The 21,541-nt window shown below is 37.0% G+C and overlaps 1 protein-coding gene across 1 annotated transcript in view; it reads left to right on the top strand.

Moving 5' to 3' along the window:
• The window catches only part of PREX2 (phosphatidylinositol-3,4,5-trisphosphate dependent Rac exchange factor 2), a 122,127-nt gene that overhangs the window by 93,412 nt on the left and 7,174 nt on the right, over positions 1-21,541 (top strand). Inside the window, exons 35-37 of the mRNA XM_027891712.1 lie at positions 2,050-2,116; positions 4,145-4,335; positions 15,108-15,210. Of these exons, the coding sequence (XP_027747513.1) occupies positions 2,050-2,116; positions 4,145-4,335; positions 15,108-15,210 (361 nt within the window). The remainder of the gene's footprint in view (positions 1-2,049; positions 2,117-4,144; positions 4,336-15,107; positions 15,211-21,541) is intronic.

The following is a 21,541-nucleotide window of genomic DNA, read 5'->3' as shown; positions in this document are numbered from 1 at the left end:
GATTATTTTGTCAACTCAATTATTCCAGATTACTGAAGAATAAAAGATATTCAAATCTGCAGTGTGCATCCCTGCCCAAAAGGCAGCAAAGATGGTGAAGGGGTTTGAGGGGAAGGTGTAGGGGGAGCAGCTGAGATCACTTGGTCTCTTCAGCCTGGAGAAAGGGAGACTGAGGGGGGACCTCATCACAGTCTCCAAATTCCTCGTGTGAAGGGAAGAGGAGGGGCAGGCACTGATCTCTTCTGTGTGACAAGACTCAAGAGAATGTCCTGAAGTTGTGTCAGGGGAGGTTTACCCAGAGTGTGGCTGGGTGCTAGAACAGGCTCCCGAGGGAGGTGGTCACAGCACCAAACCTGACAGAGTGGAAGAAGTGTTGAGAAAGTATGCTTGGGTACATGGTGTGACTCTTGGGGATGATGACAGCTCATAGCCCTCTATGAAGGGCTAAGAGCTGGACTCCATGATCCTTGTGAGTGCCTTCCAGCTCAGCATGTTCTGTGGTTCTGTGATATAGTCAGGTCTGTTCCTCGTGCACAGGCAGTGGAGCTACATCACAGTGATACCTTGAGATTGTCACTGGAGAATATCTTTCTTTTTTCTCTATACCTTCCATAGTTCAGTGGGGCTTGTCTTGTTTTATTTAAACCTTGCCCAGAATTAACTGCAGTGGTAGCTGTTGCCTGGTTCTCACTGGATGCCTTGTCCAGGCAGGGAGGCCCACCAAATGTTTCTATTTTCAGCTGCCACAGGAGGTTTTAGGAGCTTTACAACTAGCGGAATGAGTTTTGTGATCAGAGAATCACAGAATGGTTTGGGTTGGAAGGGACCTTTAAAGTTCATCTGGTCCAACTCCACTGCTATCGGCAGGGACGGGTTTTTTTAAGTGTTGCTGCAGAGGCAAAATCCCCTGTGATCTTGTCAGAGATAAGTAGGATATTTCCTCTCTCTGTGAGATGTGTAATGATAGCTTCTCTGTGATGAGCAGTTAAGTTGCTTATAAGCTGGAAAGTTAAGACAAAAATTCTTCTAGGTCTCCTGCGTTGGAGGAGACAAGAGGAGAGCTCTATGCTTCCTGTGTGCTCTTTGCTAAAAAGTAAGAGGAAGGGATCTTTGTTTTAGGAGGGGATAGTGTGAAAACCCTCTGTACAAAATGTCAACCTCCTTTGTGTCACACAGAAATTAGTCAACTTTGTATTTAAAAACAGCACATGATGCATTTTTAGATTTTATATAAACTTCTTCTGGGACTATTCATTGATAAGGGAAAGGTTGTAAAAGGAACTGGGAGAATATGGGTTGATACACAGTGGATAAACCTGATAAAGTAAGTATGCTTTGTCTATCACAGTTGTGTTCTGCAGGGAAATGACAGTTTTCTTTGCCTTTTCCTTTCATGCATTAGTTAATTTTCAAAGGAATGTGTGGAAATTGTAAAGAAAGGCATTTGGGTTTTCATTTGCACACACATGTATGAGTACATGCATTGCAAATACCATTTTGCTTGTATGATGCATATTTGTCCCTCGTAGGGTTTTTGCTTTTTTGTTTCTTTTTACATTGTGAACATATATATGTTTCCTCTGTCAGTGCTGTGTTTCATGTTTGGGATTCTGCTATTACGTTATTGCAGTTACAGAGAGTGAATATAAAAAAGCTTGTAGAGTGTAAGGCTCAGGCACTTGTTTATATGCCAAGTTTCCCAAAGTCACTATTAAAATCTATACAGTTGCCACAACTTTTTCATGGATTGTTTTGGTGAAAATCTCTTTCAGATCCATTTTTCTCTGGTAGCTAAACATAAAAATTTTGCACTGTACTGTCAAAGAGGAGAGGGACAGTTTTTGTCTCCAGAACAAAAAATGTTCCTTATTACTTGAAGAGTGATAGTGCCTGTTTAGTATTGTATTACTCCTTGACCCTCTCTTAGCATAAGGTAAAAAAAATTCCAGCCTTAGGATGGTGTCTAACACTGGTCACTTATGTACATTTTGTTCAGGAGCTTAAAGAGTTAAACAGTTTTTGCCTTACTCTGTCTATTTTTTCTTTCAGGGCATTCTACCTGGACAAGTCAAACTTGCCCCCAAATTCAACATCTAAAGCAGCTTATATAGATAAGGTAAATAAAAATATTAAGTGCCTAATTAAACTTTCTGTGTTACACACTGTGTTGTCCAGGCTTTCTTAATTCAATCAAAAAATGGAATTATTTAAAGCCATGGGGAGAGAAGCAGGGAAGGGAGGAGTTCTCTTACAGCATTTTGTCCCAGCAGTGTTTTAGAGGTAGGTGGTGCCCTCTGGTTCTGTATCAAAAGGTGTGGCAGGAGGGCGTCTATGTGTTTGAGAAGAGGAATCATAACTTTCCTTTTTCACTGTGCTTTCAGAGCAATGTAACTGCTCTAAGAGCATGTGGGGTGGGATGGGGAAAGAGAGGTGCAGGCAGAAATTCTTTGTTCTGAATGCTGGAAGCGCTTTTCCAAATTAAATACTCATTCAGCATCCTGCTCAGAAGGCTTTCTTCTGAATTTTCTCATTTAGGCTTTCTTCAAATGCTTTCATCTGTCTTTAAACTTCTGTGGCTCAGAGATCCCAGGGGCTATGAAAATTCGTTTAGTGCTCTCTCCTGCTGTTGGAGAGTTAATGCCTGTACTGCAGCCAAACAGGGGATATAAAGAAATTCCTAGGGTCTTGCCTATGCTGACTTCAAAAATGATTGAGCTATTGTGGCTTGAGAAATAATAGTGATCATCAGCTGAGCCCTATGACAGACTAAAATGTTATGTCAGTGTCATCCAGCATTGCTGTTAACAGACTGATAGTTCCTGTTTCTTGGATCCATGCAGGACTGCACAGGAGGGAAAGACATTTGCCTCTCCTTCCCTGGGGACTGAGCAACTTAACTTGCCATGCAGTCGCAGGGGCAGCAGGGGATGTTCAGCTGTGTGTGAAATGCTTGTTACCCCTAAACCTGTTCTCTATCTATTTCAGTGAAAAGTTCAAGGGCAAGAGAAAAGCATCTCACAAATCCAGATCTGACCAAGGGATGCTATGTTAGGCTAATGAATTTATTTTGCAATTGGAGCAAGCCAAGAGTGAGTGCATGATTCATTTTTGGCTGCACTTTTCACTATTGTCCATAGCTTTGCATTAATAAATGACACCATCTAAAATCAATTTAAATGGATGCAAGTTAAACCAGTAGGACCTAAACCAAGTTAAATCTATTTGTACCCAGTTTAAATATGCAATTTGTTATAGTTGATTTACTTGACCTCTGTGCTTTCCAACAAAGTAACTATCATATAGGAACAAGTGAGGGTGCCATTTCCTTGACTGTTAAAACTGTCTTAAGGGAATGAATCTGTCTTTCAAAAGACTAATTCTTTGAGTAGCACAGGGGTTTGTTGGAATCTAGGTGTTTCTGGAATAAAGGGAAGTGGGAATTTGGAATTATGAGGTCTGCAAAATGTTATTGTGAACAACTTGTGTACATAAAGCACCATGAAATACTGTTTTCATTGCTAGACCACTCTTGAAGGATCCTCTTCTGACAGCAGCCTTGCACTTGAAGTTGCCTTCTTTATTAGGTGGATCATTAATTTTTAGTACAGTAATCCTGGAGTCATTTTAAGTCCTGCTACAAAGTTAACTGTTCTTGCTTTGTGGTATGTTTTTGACTTGTGTTCATTTTTATTTTTTGATGTTGATAGTCAGAATTAGGAATTAGATATTTGATAAATAAAGGACAGTGTTGTCATAATTATAAGCTGATTTTCTCAGCAGGTCAACTAACCAGTCAGTATTCTTCCTATATCTGTGTGTGGTTGTGGGTTGCCTCTTCATGGCTTCCCTTCTTTGCCAGTCCTTTAGTGGATATAGCCCTCATGGGTCTATTCAGTCTGTTGAAGTGAAGAACACTTCCATAGGCAGACCTGGAATGAAACAATCAGTGATGGTAAGAATTGAAAAGTTTTTAGAAGTTGTCTCAGGTCATGTACCAGAAAACTCTGTGTATTTATATCATGGAATTTGGCTTTGGCTTTCTCAACTGGATCAGGTATTCCTCCTGTGATGACCTATTCTTTTAGAGTATTTCCTGTGTTCTCGGTAGCAAATATTTATATAATTCTCACTTCCTTTCTTGCAGCTGATGAGGCCTCTCAATTGCTTGGATGAACTTTACCGACTCATAGGGTCCTTCATCCGTTCCAAGCGCACCGCTGCCTGTGCATACACTGCGTGCAGTGCTTCTGGAGTGGGATTGCTTTCCGTGTCATCCGAACTCTGTAGCAGGCTTGGAGCTTGTCACATCATTATGTGCAACAGTGGAGTTCACCGGTATGACAATTTTTTTTTTTTCCCCTGTGTTGGTTGCAGTCATTCATGCAGCTGTTGCAGCTTGGAGACCACTGCTCTTTATTAATAGAGGGATCTTACACTAAATATCGAATATCTTAAACTAAATATCTAACATACTTGAAAGATTTTTGGTGAAATTCTAGAGTTGTATTTGCAGTGATTGACAAAAATGAACAGTACGGTTTTGCTTTGTGCAGTTGTAAAGGATTGTTCCTCATTCAAGTCAGTAAAAGGCAGAAATCTGAATTTCTAAAGCAGAAAAAGCTTCATTATCTAGATGAATACCACTTCCTGTATTGAACTCTTAGTACAAGCAAGAAATGCTGAAATTTTTATTTACTTTGTATACTAAAGGGAATAATAGTAGAGCTTGTTTCAAGGAAAAAAAAAAGAAACTTAAGACATACGCATTTTTGCAGGAATACCTTACGATAACTAGAGGTTCAGCCTGTAGAGCAGTTGATATGTTTAATACAGTATCAGAAAATAGACTGACCTATAATCAACTGATCTTTGTCATCAACTCTAAGAAATTTTATTAGACATATATATATATGATAATAGCATCATTACAGATATCTCTAATATTCTGTTCATGCTCCGGCTGGGCAGATTACAATTTTTTTGGTCCATTCCACTAAAAAAGAAAAGACTACAATTGGAGAAGGGGAAAAAACTCCAACAAACAAAAGAACTAACGTAACAATCTGATGCTAAATATCTGCACTTTTGATAAGAATTCAAAACTGTAGATCAGAAGTAGGAGTATGTTAACAATGCTGCTTAGTTTCTGATCTATGCAAGTCCTTATTTTAGCAGACTTGGGGACCAGTACCTGGTGTTAGAATGAGCATTACTTTCTCTTCATTTTAAGTAACATCCTTTCTTTAACAGAGCTTTGATGAGGGCAGAAAAAAAGAAAAAGGCAATTGCAACATAAGCTTCAGTGGAGATTAACAGGCATGAAAAAAAGGAAAAGCTCCATATATAGCCAACACCATTAAATTGTGCAAGGACAATGCTTACCATTTGACAGTTTGCAACAGAATATTTGAATTAATCTCTGTCAATGATACAAGTGTATGTATCATGTTGTATACTGCATTGATTTTAGGTAATAGCAGAAAAAAAGCTGTATTATGGAACACTAGTCACTATATCAGATGAAGGTGGAAATACTATATAGAATGGGCTGTCATAATGCTGTTGTTTCAGAAGGCCATGAAACTATAAAGATTTTGTCTTGGTTTCAGTTTCATGTTTCTTGTGATCAGAAGAGACTCTGAGCTTAATTCTGCCATTTTTTTATAAAACTGAAAAAGACTGCCTCTGGGTTTCATCACAGTTTCATGAACTCATTAGTATATTTGTGCCAAAAATTCGTACAGTTTAAGAATAAAGTCAGAACAGCTTTAATAGCCCAAATAACCTATTACCCTGTAATGTGTGGGTCACAAATTATTCCGAGTAATTTGGAGACTGAAGAAGACGCTCGCTTAAATCTGAATATGAGCTGTTCTTAGATGAAAATAAATTAGTCATCAAATTTCTGCTCAAAACTAGGGCTAATTCAAAGGTATAAACTATTAAATCTTTATTGAAGTATATTTAAAACCCACAAAATATTAGAAATCCAACGTGTTGAATTTAAAGACTATATTAACATGAGAATGGTATTTAAAAGTGCTACATCTGGGTTTCCATCTAGATGTTAAAGGACTTAACATCACCTATTCACAGAAAGATACAAAATACTTCTCTAAAGCGTATCTAGTTCTGCTTTACAGTGAGTCCATTTGAGCTTTGGTACTAGATACAGTTACTTCATTTGTGCATTAATACTGCCTTTGTGGCTGCCATCTGTTCAGAGAAAGAAACATCAATTCTTGGCATCATCAGAGGTATTTTAAGAGAGGCCCTTCAGGAAAAAGGAATGGATTACTTGAGAAATTTTATAGGTTCCCAGGAGTTTGTGCCCAGAATTTCCAAAAGTTCAGAAGAAAACTTGTGCATTTAGAAACTAGGAGGGATTCATGTGCTCTTATTTTTTGAAGTGGTAAAAGCTGAGGAAGATTTTTAACAACAGTTTCCCGAAGTTACTGTTGCGCATGCAAACTGGATGGATGAAGCTTTTCCTTAGCATCTGGAGTGATATAAAGTCACTTCATGAGCTATTTTCTCTTTCTGGCCTCCCTAGGCCACATCTGTACAGTCCAACACTAAGTGGGCTCTGCTTTTTGACATTCTGAAATTGCCTTTGCACTAATAGCCAGATCAAGGACTCGTGACTGTTTTTTATCATTATGGTACGGATATTAAAGGAGTTGAAAACTAGTAATATCTACAGATGCTACTAGGTAAACAGATGGGGGAAAGATGTGAATTGTCCTTGTCAATAAAGTTTGAAAATCTATTCACTGATCAGTCCTTCCACCTTAAAAATTAAGACTTGGAGCGAGGTCACCCTATGCTTTCTTTTAAAAAGCCCTCATTTTAGCACAATTTCTGTGATTGGTCTCTAATGGCAGTGAATGTGTGAGAGTCTGTGGAAGAGTACAGGGCGCTCTGCTTGTCAGCATCTTTCTTTTGTTCTTGGGCAGTGGGAACTCAGCAAGCTATTAATCTGTCAGAGTTTAGATATATTTAATAGATTTTTTTATATGTATATATCTTGCCTCACTCAATTTATCTGTCTGTTACTGAACTGACTGGAGAACCCTGTCTGTGTTTACTCAGCTTAGGTGTCATGGATTGACGGGGGCAGAGGGAAGATTCGGCCATCATTCCTACTAACCAGACTCGAGTCCCAGATAGCTTGTGAGGGAGGCTCTGGTTGACAGTCTAATGCAGAAAAGGCCAGGAACTATGAAACAGCAGCTTTGTCTGCCTTGACAGTGATTGCTGATCTCTGGATCAGCAGAGTCTTGGTTTCTGACTTCTCTGTGATCCATATTAAATTGCTTTTTACGCTGCACTAGGCTAAAACAGCTTGACAGAGTTCATACTTTGATCCCTATATCCAAGATAATGCTGGGAATTTTGAATTGCTGGTGATTGCTTTGCTTTGATTTTTATTATGACAATATGTTTACCAATTTACATTAGAGCCTGCAATTCTATATCTATTTCAGACAGCAGTTCTTTTCAAATACATTTTGATCACCAGAAAAACAAGAATGGGGGAACATAAGTCCCTTTAACCTTCACTCTCCTAAGTGATGTGTCAATGCTACAAAACTCCCCTTGGGTTATCACACATCAGGAACAGGGCCCTAAATTAGTTCATAAAATCAATAGTTTGCATTTCTGTTTTCCATTTTTTGGTCATCCATAATTATATTCCTGCCTGCCAGTCAGATGTCACCCTGTAAACAACACTCTGCTTTCTTCACTTGTATTCGTTCTGTTTGAAGTTGTAATCGATCTGTACAAATGTAGGTGATGAAAGGCACTTTTAAATTTTTTTGAATCATGATGCTAGCTCCTGCTTGAGGAAGAAGAGCAAGACTGCACCACACAGACATGTCCCAGCCTCTTTCCTTGCCAAAATGAAATTAGGTGCAGCAGCTGCAGAAGTCTGTTCAGGGACTATAGGTCTTACAGACTCAAAGGAATCCTTTAAAGCATCCAAATGAAACAAATCCCAGGTTTATTTAAATTTTTGCATTTCCTGGAGGATCAAGAGCAAAGTCATTTGTAATCGTGATGAACCCCAGAAAAATCACCGTCTTATTTTCTTTTCTGGATTTTAATTTCCCCTCGAGAAATTCTCTTATTAGCGTTACCATCCTTCAAGCAGTGGGGTTCTGGCTGGCAGGCGCTCAGCTGAGTGATGAGGCAGGTTTTGCCAAGGGTTGATTATGCTGTCTCCTGTAGCTGGCACCACTCCTGCAATCCAGCTAAACCTGCTTCATCTTCCACATTGCAAAGCAGAGTAACACCATAAGCTGTCCATCATGGCCAGCTGCCTTTCTGTGAATCAGATGAAACAAGGTGAAAAATAAGTACTCTGAATTTGTGTTCTGGACATTCAAAAGAATTTTTCCTTCTAAATTATTGTAGAAATTTTTCTTTGGGAGTTTAGTTCTGAGCTCAGTGAGTGTGTGCTGCAAAAAAAAAAAGTCTCCTTGAAGTTTTTTGGCTGTATTTAGGCTATTAACTCCACAGTAGGAAAGCTGCTTTTGGGGATCAATGGGTCTACTTTCAGGAGGCAGGTCAGCACAGGCTGAAAAACCAATCTATGCTCTTCTCCAGCCATCTGGTCTCAACTGTCCTTTCAGTCCTGTTCCCTTCTATTTTTTTAAATTATACTTCTGTAACGTCCATCTACAGTTAGTGTACTTCTGTGATACCTACTGAGGTATAAAGAAATTTTTCTTTTTCTAAAATAGTTTAGGATAATTGAGTATTTCATTCATTCTGTGATGGCTACTGAAAACAGTTACATAATTTTTAAATCTGTGAGAATTTGTCTTAAAACAAAATAAATAAGACATTTAGCACAAATAAGTTCTTCCTACAAGTGGTGATTGTTTTATTTTGCTCTATATTTGCCTTTCATAGGCAATCTGGTACATTTTTGCTTTGTTTTCTCTAATACATGGACTATAGTCTTACCGTTCTTTTGCATGCTTTAAATTCTGGGACACTGTTTTGTTTAAAATGCAATCTGAAAACGCAGGGAAGCTCATAAAATGCACTGAGAGATAAGATGGATCTAAGTTGTTATTAGTATGGATTTCAAGGTGGGCTTTTTTTCTATTTGGACTCCTTTTAACGTTATGGATATTTGACACACAACTCTATCACCATGCTCTATAGAATCGTCTTCTCACGCTTCAGTTCCTGCAGCATTGCCTTATCTGTAGTCCAGGTCTTTGAATCTGATTTTTTTTTTTACAAAAAAACTGCTACAAAACCTGCTACATTCCAATAAAAATAGAATAAGACGTCTTGAACAATCTAAAATAAAAAAATTAGCCAAATCTTTAATTTTTTGGCATGGAAGAGAGTTAAGGTAATAGCCTGCACTAAACCATTACAAGACAGGAAGTAAAGGTAATTTTCTAGCAGATTTATGTGCCTTCTAACAGGGGAATAAGCCTTTCATGTGAAAGACTTTCTGCACAGAACAAAAGATAATGGCCAAAGCTGGGGTTTCAGATGACTTTAGATTTTGTTTCTTTGTTTGTTTTTGCAAGTATTAACAGAAAATGAATAAATAAAATGTATAAGAGAATACTTTGAATCTTTTGGAAATGTTGTTCTTTCATTAAGCGAAGAATATTTAATAGTGGAAGTGCCTCCTTGCAACATTTCCAGCTGATTAAAAGAGGCAAGATCTTACAGGAAGAATGATTCTGAAAAACTCCCTGCAGTTTTTTAACACTGACAGATGATGTATAGTGAAAAGAAGAAATAAATGTGCTTTTTTTTCCCTTCAATTTCTTTGAAAAGCTCTCTGTTTAAAAAGGTAGAATAGTCACATTTATTTCAGAAAATAGATTGGATGACAGTAATCTTTCAAATTAACTACAGGAAAAAGTCAGTATTTCCTACTGCATGTTTCATGCTTCAGAATTAAAAATTACTAATATTGAATCTAATTCACCTGATGAAAATATATTTGTAACGTACAAAAGAACTTATTAACCAAGGTTAGGTCTGAAGTATGGCTAATATATGCTTACCTCTTAAGACTAATTCTCTACTTGATAAGTTCATACCATCTACTTCAGCAAGCCAGAAATCTCCTGGTAGTTTGTGTCTGAAAATGTCTGGTAGAGCTGGTTTTGATTATCCTGTCATAGGATAGTGGATGTGTGCCTTTGGAAGGAAGTTGGAATGCCTTTATTCTGAGGTTTATACAACTACATAATCACCGTGGAGCCTTTTGTGAACGAAACCTGTGCAATGCCGATGCTTAACGGATAAAAGGCAGAAGATCCCTTAACCATGGCCTGCCCATTCAGTGGGGTAGTGGTGTATGTTCCACAGATAGTTGCTTTTTGAAAGATTGTTTATGATTACTGAATCACTGTAATGGAATAAATATACTTCCTGTGCAGAGTAATGACTTTCTGTATGTTGGACCAGCCTTCAGCGAGTGTTTCCATCCAGCACTGATTTTAATGTTGTGGCTTTTCCACACTGGCAACGTCTCAGCTTCACAAAGGTTCATAAAGGGACTGGACCCAAGTCCTGAACTCCAGTGGAGTTTACTGTAATTGTAAAATGCAGTAGTGTAGTTTAATGTATGAACTTCATGCTCGTTTTCTCTCTAACACTTAATGGCTGGCCCAACTCGCCTCTTCCCGTGAAAAGAAATTCTGTTCAGCAAAGTTTTGGTATATGGGCATAGAGAATGCAAGCTTCAGTTTTACTTGCATGGAGACATTGCCGGGTACACTGACTTAAATAATATTTGCTCTCTAAGCCCTAATTTAAATTACAGCAGAAAAAAATGAATACTTATGGTTTAAAAGGTGGTCAAATGTGTGATTAGCTTATGATGTACAAGAAGAAAAGTAATTAAAATAATAATAATGGCATTAAATTACACATTGTGTAGAAGGTTTAGGTTTTAATTAGACTAAGCACCCATGCACCCTTTTCATTTTTTTTTTTCTATTCACGTTGCCAGAACGTAATTCATTTTGACATCTCTGACTGTGGTAACTACTAAACCAATTTGTTTCACCTCATCTTTTCTATTCAGGACATTTTTCTAAGGAATGTTTTGGTGCATCTTTGGATGTAGGGTAGCTGAAAGCCTAATTGAAACCTGAAAATTAATTGAATGATTTAGATTCTTTTTACTCTGGTAACATAGATATACACTTGCTGAGTGGCAGCTCTGTAGGTAGTGAACACAAACCCAAATTATTTTTCCTTTCAAGTGACATTGGACAAGCTGTTGTGAAATAATCAATTCCTGAGAAAATTGCAGTCTTTTTTCCTATTTTGCAACTCTGTTTTCAGTATGGATGTATGTCTATCCGACTGATTTGCAGCCTTTTAGTGAAAATCACATCCAGTCAGAAACAAATGGACTATTGGTGATAGAAAATGATTTAATCTCATTTTTTTTCAGGCTTGTTTAGGATGGTTTGATCCAGAAGATGTTTGAAAGTTTGTATTTAATCTTCACATCAGTACTTTCATGACTCATGGGAGACTGGAGATAGCAGGCAGGGGCTGGGAGCAGCTGCAGCCCCTTCTGTTTCTTGGAAACCAAATGGATGAAATGAGGAATTCTCAGCCCAGTTGTCCTGGGAAATCCAAATGTCTCTTCCTTGCTGCTGTCATCTGTCAAGGCAGGGAATTTGTCATTCTAACTGACATAAATTCTGAGATGATGAATTTGAGTCTTTTGTTTTTCTGGCATAAAAAAAAGGGATGATGGGAAAAGATAGGGAGTGAGAACAGGTTTTGATTTGTTTGCACTTTGAAATATATGGATTTGGGCTTTATGCTTCCCATAACAGAATACTATGAAAAGCACTGAAGGAGTTTTTCCCCAAATATTTTCCTTGTTTGGTTTGTCTGGGCTGATTGCATCCAAATGACCAAATACTTTCGGTGGTCAGAACTACTTCCAGATTGCTTTGTAAACTTTAATACCATCTGCTTATCAGCTCTCAAAATGGAGGGAGAAGAGTGGATTATTATATACCGCAAGTATTTGCTGACAATCCTTGATATTCAACCTTGCTCAGGCCACCAGAACAGTCTTAAAATATTAGGAATAACCAACTTTCATATTGTTAATTAAAATTTTAGAAGTTATATTGTTTTAAATTTGCATTTGCTTGATCTCTTCATGCTTGGCAGCCTTATTGCTGAGGTACTTCCAGTTATGACTTTTCCATGCTACCATCTGATTTTTGTGTGTGCATTTGTGTTTTTCACAGCTGGTTTCCAGGGCAGTTTCATTTGTGATAAGGGATATATACTAATTAAAACACTATTTGAAGGGCTGGGAGAAAGCACCAGCATATGGATACTTGTGAGTCACCATGTAAGGTCTATATGATCAGTTTTATGCCATCTCACTAATTTGGTGTTCAACTAAAACTATTTGGGCTTTGTATTTAGAAAGTAGTAACCTTATTTCATAATCACAGGACAAAAACCATAACCAATAACATATATTTAATTCTACCATTCATCAGACCTCTTATGTGCCCTAAAAGGAACACAAAATCTAGTGGTATTAAATTGCTCCTCTAATGAAACAGTATATTGAAATGCAGTCATGTCACTGATAAATTTTAACAATTTTTAACATATGTTAATGAGTAAGAAGTTTTTTTAAAAGAAAAAGTGAATGTATCTAGCCAGCATTACTGTAGGACTTCACCTCAAATGTAAAATATTCTATTAAAAAGGTGTTATAATATTTAACGTCACCACTGCTGTCATCTTGAGTGTCTTTGCTACTGATTTCATAGGATATGTTAAAATTACTATCCTTAGAATCACTATTCTTATTTTCCGTGACGTGAGATCTCTAATTTTAGCATAAATGTTTCAGGATTGTATTGTACTTGTTGCCTATTTCCATAGCAGCCTCTTAAAGAAATCTTTATTATACTATTTTACTCTTTGTCTCTGCTTTTCCCACTCTGGTTTATCTACACACTTGGCAACGGTATTTCTGAATCGAGATTGGCACTGTCAAAATGTAGAGGTCTTATAATGTCCACGATTCCCAGCCATTTCATCAGGTTTTGGAGAGGGAGCAGCTTGGCAACAGTTTGGCAGTCTTTTTCAATCACAAAATTGCACGTAATTCTTCAAGCTGACCTTCATTTACGAGGTTGCTAGTTCTGATTGATGCATGCAGAATATGATTTTTTGGTTCTTTCAGTCTTGGGATTTGAGGAAGATGGGATATATGGGAAAGCTGGCTCAGTAACTACTTGGTTGAAAGTGTACTTTGAGGCCATTAGCACTTATTATACCTACTGAGAAACTTTTTACCTTTTTTTCTGGCTTAGATAACACCTGTCAAACTACGTTTCAGATACTTTTGCTATTTTCCATTGTCAGTGGGACAAAGCTTCCTTTGCTGTATGGTCTTGAAGGTTGTATGTTTAGATTTTGGTGCTGGCAAATATCACGAGCATGTACTATGTGCAATATTTCACCTTTCAAAGACAAGGTGAAGTCACAGTGTTTAGAATTTTTAATCTAATTCTTAGCTATCTTGCACCCTAATCAAACACATAACACAAAAGGTCAATAGATTTTTGCCTCCAGTTAACTCTGAGGTCAGTGTATACATGAAACTAAGGAATGAAAATTATTTCATTATCAAGGAAAATCACTTAGCTTATAAATTTTTAATGAAAGGCCATTAATAAAGCTACAGATCAAATTAAGTGTCTTCTACATTCACTACTGTGAAACTTTTTACAGTCCAGAAATTAACTTAAGCGGCATTTAAAATGTGTCAGGGGTTTGGGTTTTTTTCAGTAAGAAAATAAGCGCAGACGCATTTTTCCTCCTACAGATCTTCTGCTCAGCAAGATGAGTGAGTGAAACATACTGTCTGTTCTGTGTGCATATTATAAACTATGCAAAATACTTTGGTCGGGATTTTGCCAAAAGGCTACTCAAAAGTATATTTTAATCATGTGCCTTACTTTTATTATTTGAACTTGAAACCCACAGCTTTTTCTTGGGTTCTGCTAAAGTAGAATAATTTTCTGTACAACCCACTTTTCTGGTAGAAGAGATTGGATTATTGCAGTGCTTTGGTTGTGAACAAAAAAATCATCAAGCAGCTTACTGGTGCAGAATGGAGCCACTCCCACCTCTTTGGTGATGGCAGCCCTCAAACATGTTCTGCTTTCTAAAAAACACCTGTTTCTATTCAGGTTTTTTGTCTTTATCCATGAGTCTTTTACAGTTTTTGTCTTGATGCTATGAGAAATCAACCATTTGTTCTTGTCCTCACCATGACAACCAAAATGGGATGGCATTGCCAAAATGACTCTACTACGTCTTGCCTGGTGTGATGACAGATTGTCCTACAGCAAGATCTTTAGCTCTGAAAGTTTCCTGGTTGCTGACAAAACAGTGACAGCCTTTCCATTAGGATGTGGAACCACAGTCAGTTTTTGTCCTCAAGTGTTTATTTTAAAAAGATAGACAAAATGGGACAGGACAGTTCATTTGAAGGAAAGTCCTTTTTATTTATTTTCTTTTTTTGAAAAGGGTAGATACCTCTTAATTTTGGACTGCACTTCACAAGAGAATAACCAAGCTAAATAAATGGCAAGAGATTGAGATCCTAGTACCAAAGCCTTGGTCTGCTTTAACAGTGGAGGGTGAGAGATAACATGCAGAAAGCCCCTAGAAAGGAATTTATACAATTACCAAAAAAATTTTTTTCTTGGGTTGTCACATTCTCATGCACTTGCCAAGCCACAGTTGGCTTTTGGGGTTTTGTGTGTTGTTTTTGGTTTGGGGAGCGTTGGTTTGTTTGGTTGTTTTGTTAACAGCAAGGCAAATGCATTTGATTCTAAGTCAGCAGGAACACTTGTTACACTTGAAGATTTTCTGCTTAGAAACACTATGCTGTTCAGGCTAATGCCTACACGGGCGAGGGAAGGATAGGGGGCAGGTCTACTATGTAATATTTTTATTTATATTTTCTTTTTAGAAAAGATAATTGATATAGAAGCAGTTATTTTTAAGGAACTCTCTGCTAGCAGATAACTGACTTTTGTGTTGCATTGCAGCTGCACTCTGAGTGTTACCCTGGAGCAGGCCATCATCCTGGCTCGGAGCCACGGGCTACCTCCTCGCTACATCATGCAAGCTACGGATGTCATGCGCAAGCAGGTAGGATGCTCTCTGTGGGTGAGATCTGCAAGTTTCCAAACAAGACATTTACCGTCTAAATAGAATGGCTTGGCCAAGCATTTTTTAACCTCCATCATAATGTTGTGTAATGTCTGTGTGAGTTTTGTTTTTTAATCTCTTCCTTTATTGTTGGCTGAAAGGTGTTGTGTTATTTTTTTTATACAGACACAGGCCATTTTTAACTAGATTCTTGCTTTCTCTGTTTGTGTAAATGAATTGTAATTTTTACAGGGTTATGATTTTACTGAAAGGTTTTTGTGTAGTCACTGCTGTGGCATCACCTTACATCAGAATAGTCTGTTGAGTAAGACAATCTTTATTTTAATATATGTGATCCATAAAAATAATTTAAGATTATTAACTGTTGTTAATAAAAAGTGACTCATGTACTGAATTAAGGAGAAGTGTAGAAGAGAAGGGGAGAAATAAATACTGTTGTCTTTAACTTCCCAGGCAAGATTCCTGAGGACAATGTGCTTATTTCAAAATAATGTTTTTCACTCTTTGGTCAAAATAGAATATTAGGATTTAGAGGCTGTTGTGGATAGATAACCACCGCACCATGAACTCTTGGTGCTGAGGTATGCTAAAAAATAATGGATATTATCCATAAATTTATGGATTAAAAAGCAATATCAACTGAAAATGGGGGATACACTCTACTGTATTAGCACAACTTTTTTTCTAGAACATCTTGTTATCAGAAAATACTTTCAAAAGGATGTATCTTGGAAGGAATTCAAAGGAAGAGCACAAATGGTCCAGAGGTTGCTAGACAAGGCTTATGAAGTGAAGATTAAAGTGCTAAACCTATTCAGTTGATCAAAGAGAGGAGGAGTGGAGCTTAATTACCCTGTGTATGTATGGAACATATATCCCAGCCTGTGATAGCTTTCAATCCTATGACAAAATCATAAACAAGATGCAGGATGCACTCAATCTTGAAGTGAAAAAAAAAAAAAGTTGAACAATTAATCACAGATAAGACAAGATTAATAATTTCTGGAGTTTAGATGGCATCTAATTTATTGTTTTCATTCATTTTTCTGCATATTCTTTGCAGCAATCACAGTTACGAAAGTTATTAAACAGCTATACTTTATTTCTAACTTGCTGTTGGCAAAAATACACATATGACACCTTTAGTCTGTTAAAGCAATTGTGTAGATAGTCTGAAGCCATATATTCAGATCAGTTACGTGTAAGTGTTGCTGCTGAACATGGGTACACCAAGTATTTAGTCTCATTCCTTTTTATATTGGACTATCATTTAATTCAGTGCATAAATTAGGTTTCTGTATTGAAAAAATACCCCCAAGGTTCTTGAATTGAGTCATGTACATCTGCTCGGGAATTACATCTTTGACTTGTAAAGAAAGCTACTGCTCTGTAAGGATTAACTTGCATATATAGGTTGATATGTCTGCTCCTGAAGTTCTAGACAAAAGGCAGTTCTGAGTATTTTGCATTCAAAAAACGTGGTTGTAGAGTTTTTCATGTATCTGCTTGCAGGATGTGTTCTGTCAAACTGTTCATTTTCAAAATACGAGTCTAGGCCATTTCAAAAAATGCTGATTCATTTGTGGGTCTTTTGCAGTTTATTAAATGAAAATGAAAGATAAAATGAAAGAAACTCACATGGTTTTGAGCAGCTGCAACTGTACTTGCTCAAATACAGATGTGGAAAAAGGTCTTCAGTGAGGCTACATTCTTTGAAGTAAAACAGCAGGTGATCAATAGCTATTCAAGATGCCAATATCTCAATTCCAGCCATAAACACTGCAAAAAAGTGTGCTAGTATATCAAACCAGACTTTTTTCACACATTCTTCCTCTTGCAGGAAACCACTATGGGATTTAATAGAGTAATAATCTTTTGTTGTAATTTTAAATCAGTCTTGGAGTTCTGTAGTAGAAATATAACCCTCCATTAAATTCTAAATGTTTTGGGATAATTTCAACAGCACGCTCTGGTCTTTTCTAGAAACCTGTTTGGATTTAATGTTTAAATTATCTGTAGAATTTAATTGTCAGGAGCGTAATGCAGGCCATAAAACTTGGAAGGAAAAAAAGAAATAAAAAGGCTTCATGGGGTTTGATGCAGAACATTTAGTTAAGGGCAATATATGTGCCTTTCTCCTGGCTTCATATAAAACAAACTAACGAATTTGTTGGCCTATTTACAACCTAAATCTTTTGTGGAATAAAGATATGAGCCACAGGGAGGTGCAAGTGAAAGGGCACCTATTCCATCTGTTACTCAGCAACATTAACTCCTGGCGGTATCAGCTTTCCACAAGGGGAAATTGTCTCTAATCGAAGCTGTTATGTTTTCCAACTTGGTGCACCAGTGATGAGTAACTGGAGTCACCTGATGGACTGGATGACCTCAGGAATGTTTTTTTTCTTTTAAATTGAATAAGGTCAGAATCTTGTTGAGCAAGACTCATATAGCCCCAACTGTATTGTTGGAACAATGTTCAAAGTAATTGCCCTGGGAGTTATGGTAAGGTTCACAAGCACTTTGTCTGTGAGAGTTAACAAAAAGAAACCAACCTGTGAGAGAAGGTATGGACTTGGGTCTGTGGGATGGTTTTCATTAAGTGGTTTCCATTTTTCATCAGGTAATCCAGCCTTGATTGATTTATAAAATAATAAAATTGACAAAACGTCCCAACTATCTTTTAGTAACTTTGTTTACTCATGCATATACTTATGTAAACATCTGTACCCACAAAATACTATGTAAAGCATCCTGACAGCACTGTGTCTTCAGGATGCAGCAAAGTGTGGAGAGGACAGAGGCCTAGGAAGGGAGCTGCCAGAGGGCAGAGGGCTTTGAGGAAGAATGGTAACTAAAAAGCTAATAAACAGAAAAGGCCAGGAGGGAATTTCTGTTGTTTTTTTAAGTGAGTAATCATGGTTTTATACCCTTTTGTGATTATAATGACAGCACTACATTTTGAATAATTCTTATAAGAGCTGTACTGATTAAGAGCTTTTTGAACAGGGCATAAAGACAATCTGTTTTCTTTATGTGACTGGTTCTTGCTATCCTTCACTTAGTGTGTAACTTGAAAATAAACCTATAATTTTTTCTCATGGCAATGAGAATACTAGTTCTTATAGAAGAGTCCAGATTGTTGGTGTCTCCCCAGAGCTGCCATCATCTTTCACCAGTGCTCTGGCAGTACTGGTATGCAGTAGCATTCTAGAGTCATGTATCACAGCTATCCCTTATGCCTCCATGAGACAAACAATCTCAATTAAGAATAATATTGGACAAGTACAAATTAACAGTAGATAGAAATAGAAATGGTATAATGATGCTCAGTGGTGACAAAAAGATGTCATGTAGGACATTGCTAGTAATTCTTGAGTGTTTTTCTCAAAAAAATAAGAATCTAGTGGTTTTAAGTAAGGTCTAATTTGTGCCCCTATGAAATGATAAATTACATGAATATGTAAAGCTAGAATTCTTTTTAAATCAATGTATTTCTTCTATTATGTGATCAAGGTAATAAAATTAGTTTTTCTAGTGAGTGATGCAAGTAAGAATAGGCTGGTTTTGTTCTCAGAGGTATTCACAGCAATGATATCCAGGATCTGCACATGATTGATTTAGATCGTTTTTGCATGTATATGCATATTCTGGCTCTCAGTGATGTTAATCATGTGCCAGTCTCAGCAGTCTGTCATGGTGAGGTTTCTTTAATAATTAAAGAACAAGAAAGAAAGAAAGAAAAATTTTAGGAAGAGGCACTGAGAAAAGGGCAATGGAGGTGATGAAGGTCTGGACCCAACATGTGTAGCTCTGTACCCAACACCAGATCAGCTATCTTTATGTCATTCATGACAGACATTTGTTGCATCTGTTCTTAAACCTCCAGTAATGGAGATTTCTGCACAGTGCTTCCCGTTCTAGGGTTTTCTTAACCTTTTCATTAGGATGTTTAACTTTATTCCTCATTTAACTGGGTTTTTTCATTTTTGTTTTTTTTTTTTTTTCCTTCAATTACTGTTTTCTGTCCAGTATACCATACATTTGGAGACTAGATTTTATTCCTTTTTTAGCAGTAGACTTTCAGTGTTTTGATTGTTTCCAGAGATGGGGTATCTGCCACTCTCTGGCTAACCTGTTCCAGTGTTTTACCACCCTCATCATAAAAAATTTCTTCCTTCTATCTAGGCTGAATCTACCCTCTTTCAGTTTAAAAACATTACTCCTTCTATTGTTACAGGTCCTGGTAAAAAGTCTGTCCCAAATTTGAGTATCATTTCCCTGATAAGCCATCACTTGTGAAGATAAAAGAAATCAGTTCATCTGATTTGTCATTTTTCCATTGTGTTCTCTTACCAAATCATTCTCCCTATCCTCCACTAAACTCTTTTCAATTTTTTTATTAAAGGTGAGAAGTAATTATGAAGAATTGCAAAAGAATCCTGCAGGACTTCATGGTTGAGCAAAAAAGTAGCAGATTAAAATCAGTGCAGACAAGTCCTAAGTGAAGTACACTGGGGAAAAAGCAAACCCTCCCCAAAAAAGTTCACATATGAAATAATTGACTGTGATGTTACTGTTCTGTTTCATTTTCAAGACCTCAGGATATGACAGAAAACATCTGCTCAGATCTCAGGAGTTATTAGTAAAGCAGAAGTTATAATGGTTTGGGCAGAGATAGATGACCAAGTAGAAATTGTGCTGTCATGACCCTGCATTTTAAACTATTTGATGTTCTTATCCCTTCCATAAGGACATAGCATAATGAAAAAGGTTCAGAGAAGGTCAGAAAAAAATTATCAATGTTTGTGAATGGTTTATAGACAGAACAGACAGACAAAATCTAAGATTGGTCAGCTTCACGAGTGAAAGAGGATATGACAGACTTCTAAAGAACATGTGTCGTGGGTAGGGACTGACCATTGTCTTCACAAGTGCAGAACTAAAGACATCAAATGAAACTGTTGGATTAAAACCAAATAAAAATAGTGGAAAGCTGCAGAGAGACTTTTTACAAGGGCATATGGTGTCAGTTAGGACAAGGGGTAGAGGTTCTAAAATGAAAGCGAGTGGGCTTAGGTTGATTCTTTAATTTAGAAAAAAAATTAGAATTTAGGTTTAGAAGTAATTCTCTACTGTCAGGGTGGTGAGGCTCTGGAACAGGTTGCCCATAGTAGCTGTGGATGCTGCATCCCTAGATGTGTTCATGGACAGGTTGGACAGGGGTTTGAGCAACCTGGTCTAGTGGAAGGTGTCCCTGCCACTAGAATCCTTAAGATTCTACCAACCCAAACCATTCCATGATCCTTGGCATAACAAGCTAAGATTGTGCCAAAGATGTGGATCTCCTTTCATAAGGTTAGTCATGTGAATTTATTAATGGATTCAAGATGAGAAGGGAAAGAAGAGAATCACTGAAATTGATTAAATATATACTTGCTGCTGAACAGAGGAAGTATAGAATGAATAATTATTGAATTCTGGAGGAGTTTCTGGGAAAAAAACATGTTTGTCATGCTATAAAGTCATGTGTCTTTGCAATTGTCAGACAAGCTTACTGAGCTTGATGTAGCTCTAGTGAAATAATTTTATATTCTGCCTTCAGTTTTAAAGGTATTCGAGTTATTTTTCTCTATCTTTACAACTATTTTTTGTTCCTACAAAAATGTAAGGACGCAGTACTTTTTTATTTGTGGCACGTGTTGATTTCCATAAGCTCTGAGGACTTACCTGTATTTAACTAGACAACCTTTTTTATCTTCTGTTTGAGCCCATAGCAATGAATTCTTACCTTCTCAATTACCTGGGTACCCGATTTCAGTCAAATGAAAGGTCTAGTCTTATTGTACTTATTGAACCAATGATTATACCTCTTTTACATTCATGTGAATCTGGCACTGCAGCTCTGTTAGGAATGTAAATTATCTTTCATGTTTCACATCAAGATCTCACTGTAAGAATTCTGGGATTATAGATTTTTGTTCTGTTATTTTGTCCTGAATTCAAGTAGTACAGAAAGAGAAATAAATGGAGAAAAGTTAAAAAGTAGTTTCCATATCCTTTAAAATGATAGAAAACATAGTATTCTTTGTGATGACTAATAAAACTGCACTTTAAAAGCTAGACCTCATAATTTAAAACCAAATTTTACTAAATTCTTTGCTATCTCTAATCTAGTTTGTTTTTTTTCACAGTCATGTGTATGAACATTTTACATGTTTTATTCACTTCCTTCTTACTGGATGAGTCAGTGAGACAAAAGTGCTTTCATTATTGTTTTTAAAAGGATTAATTGAGGTACAGAGAGACC

Source organism: Empidonax traillii, unplaced genomic scaffold (genome assembly GCF_003031625.1).
Source record: "Empidonax traillii isolate 1590-97213 ecotype Southwest subspecies unplaced genomic scaffold, ASM303162v1 scaffold327:size604231, whole genome shotgun sequence".
Taxonomy (NCBI): domain Eukaryota; kingdom Metazoa; phylum Chordata; class Aves; order Passeriformes; family Tyrannidae; genus Empidonax; species Empidonax traillii.
Note: the sequence above shows the minus strand (reverse complement) of the source record. Positions and strands in the feature narration are given on the sequence as shown.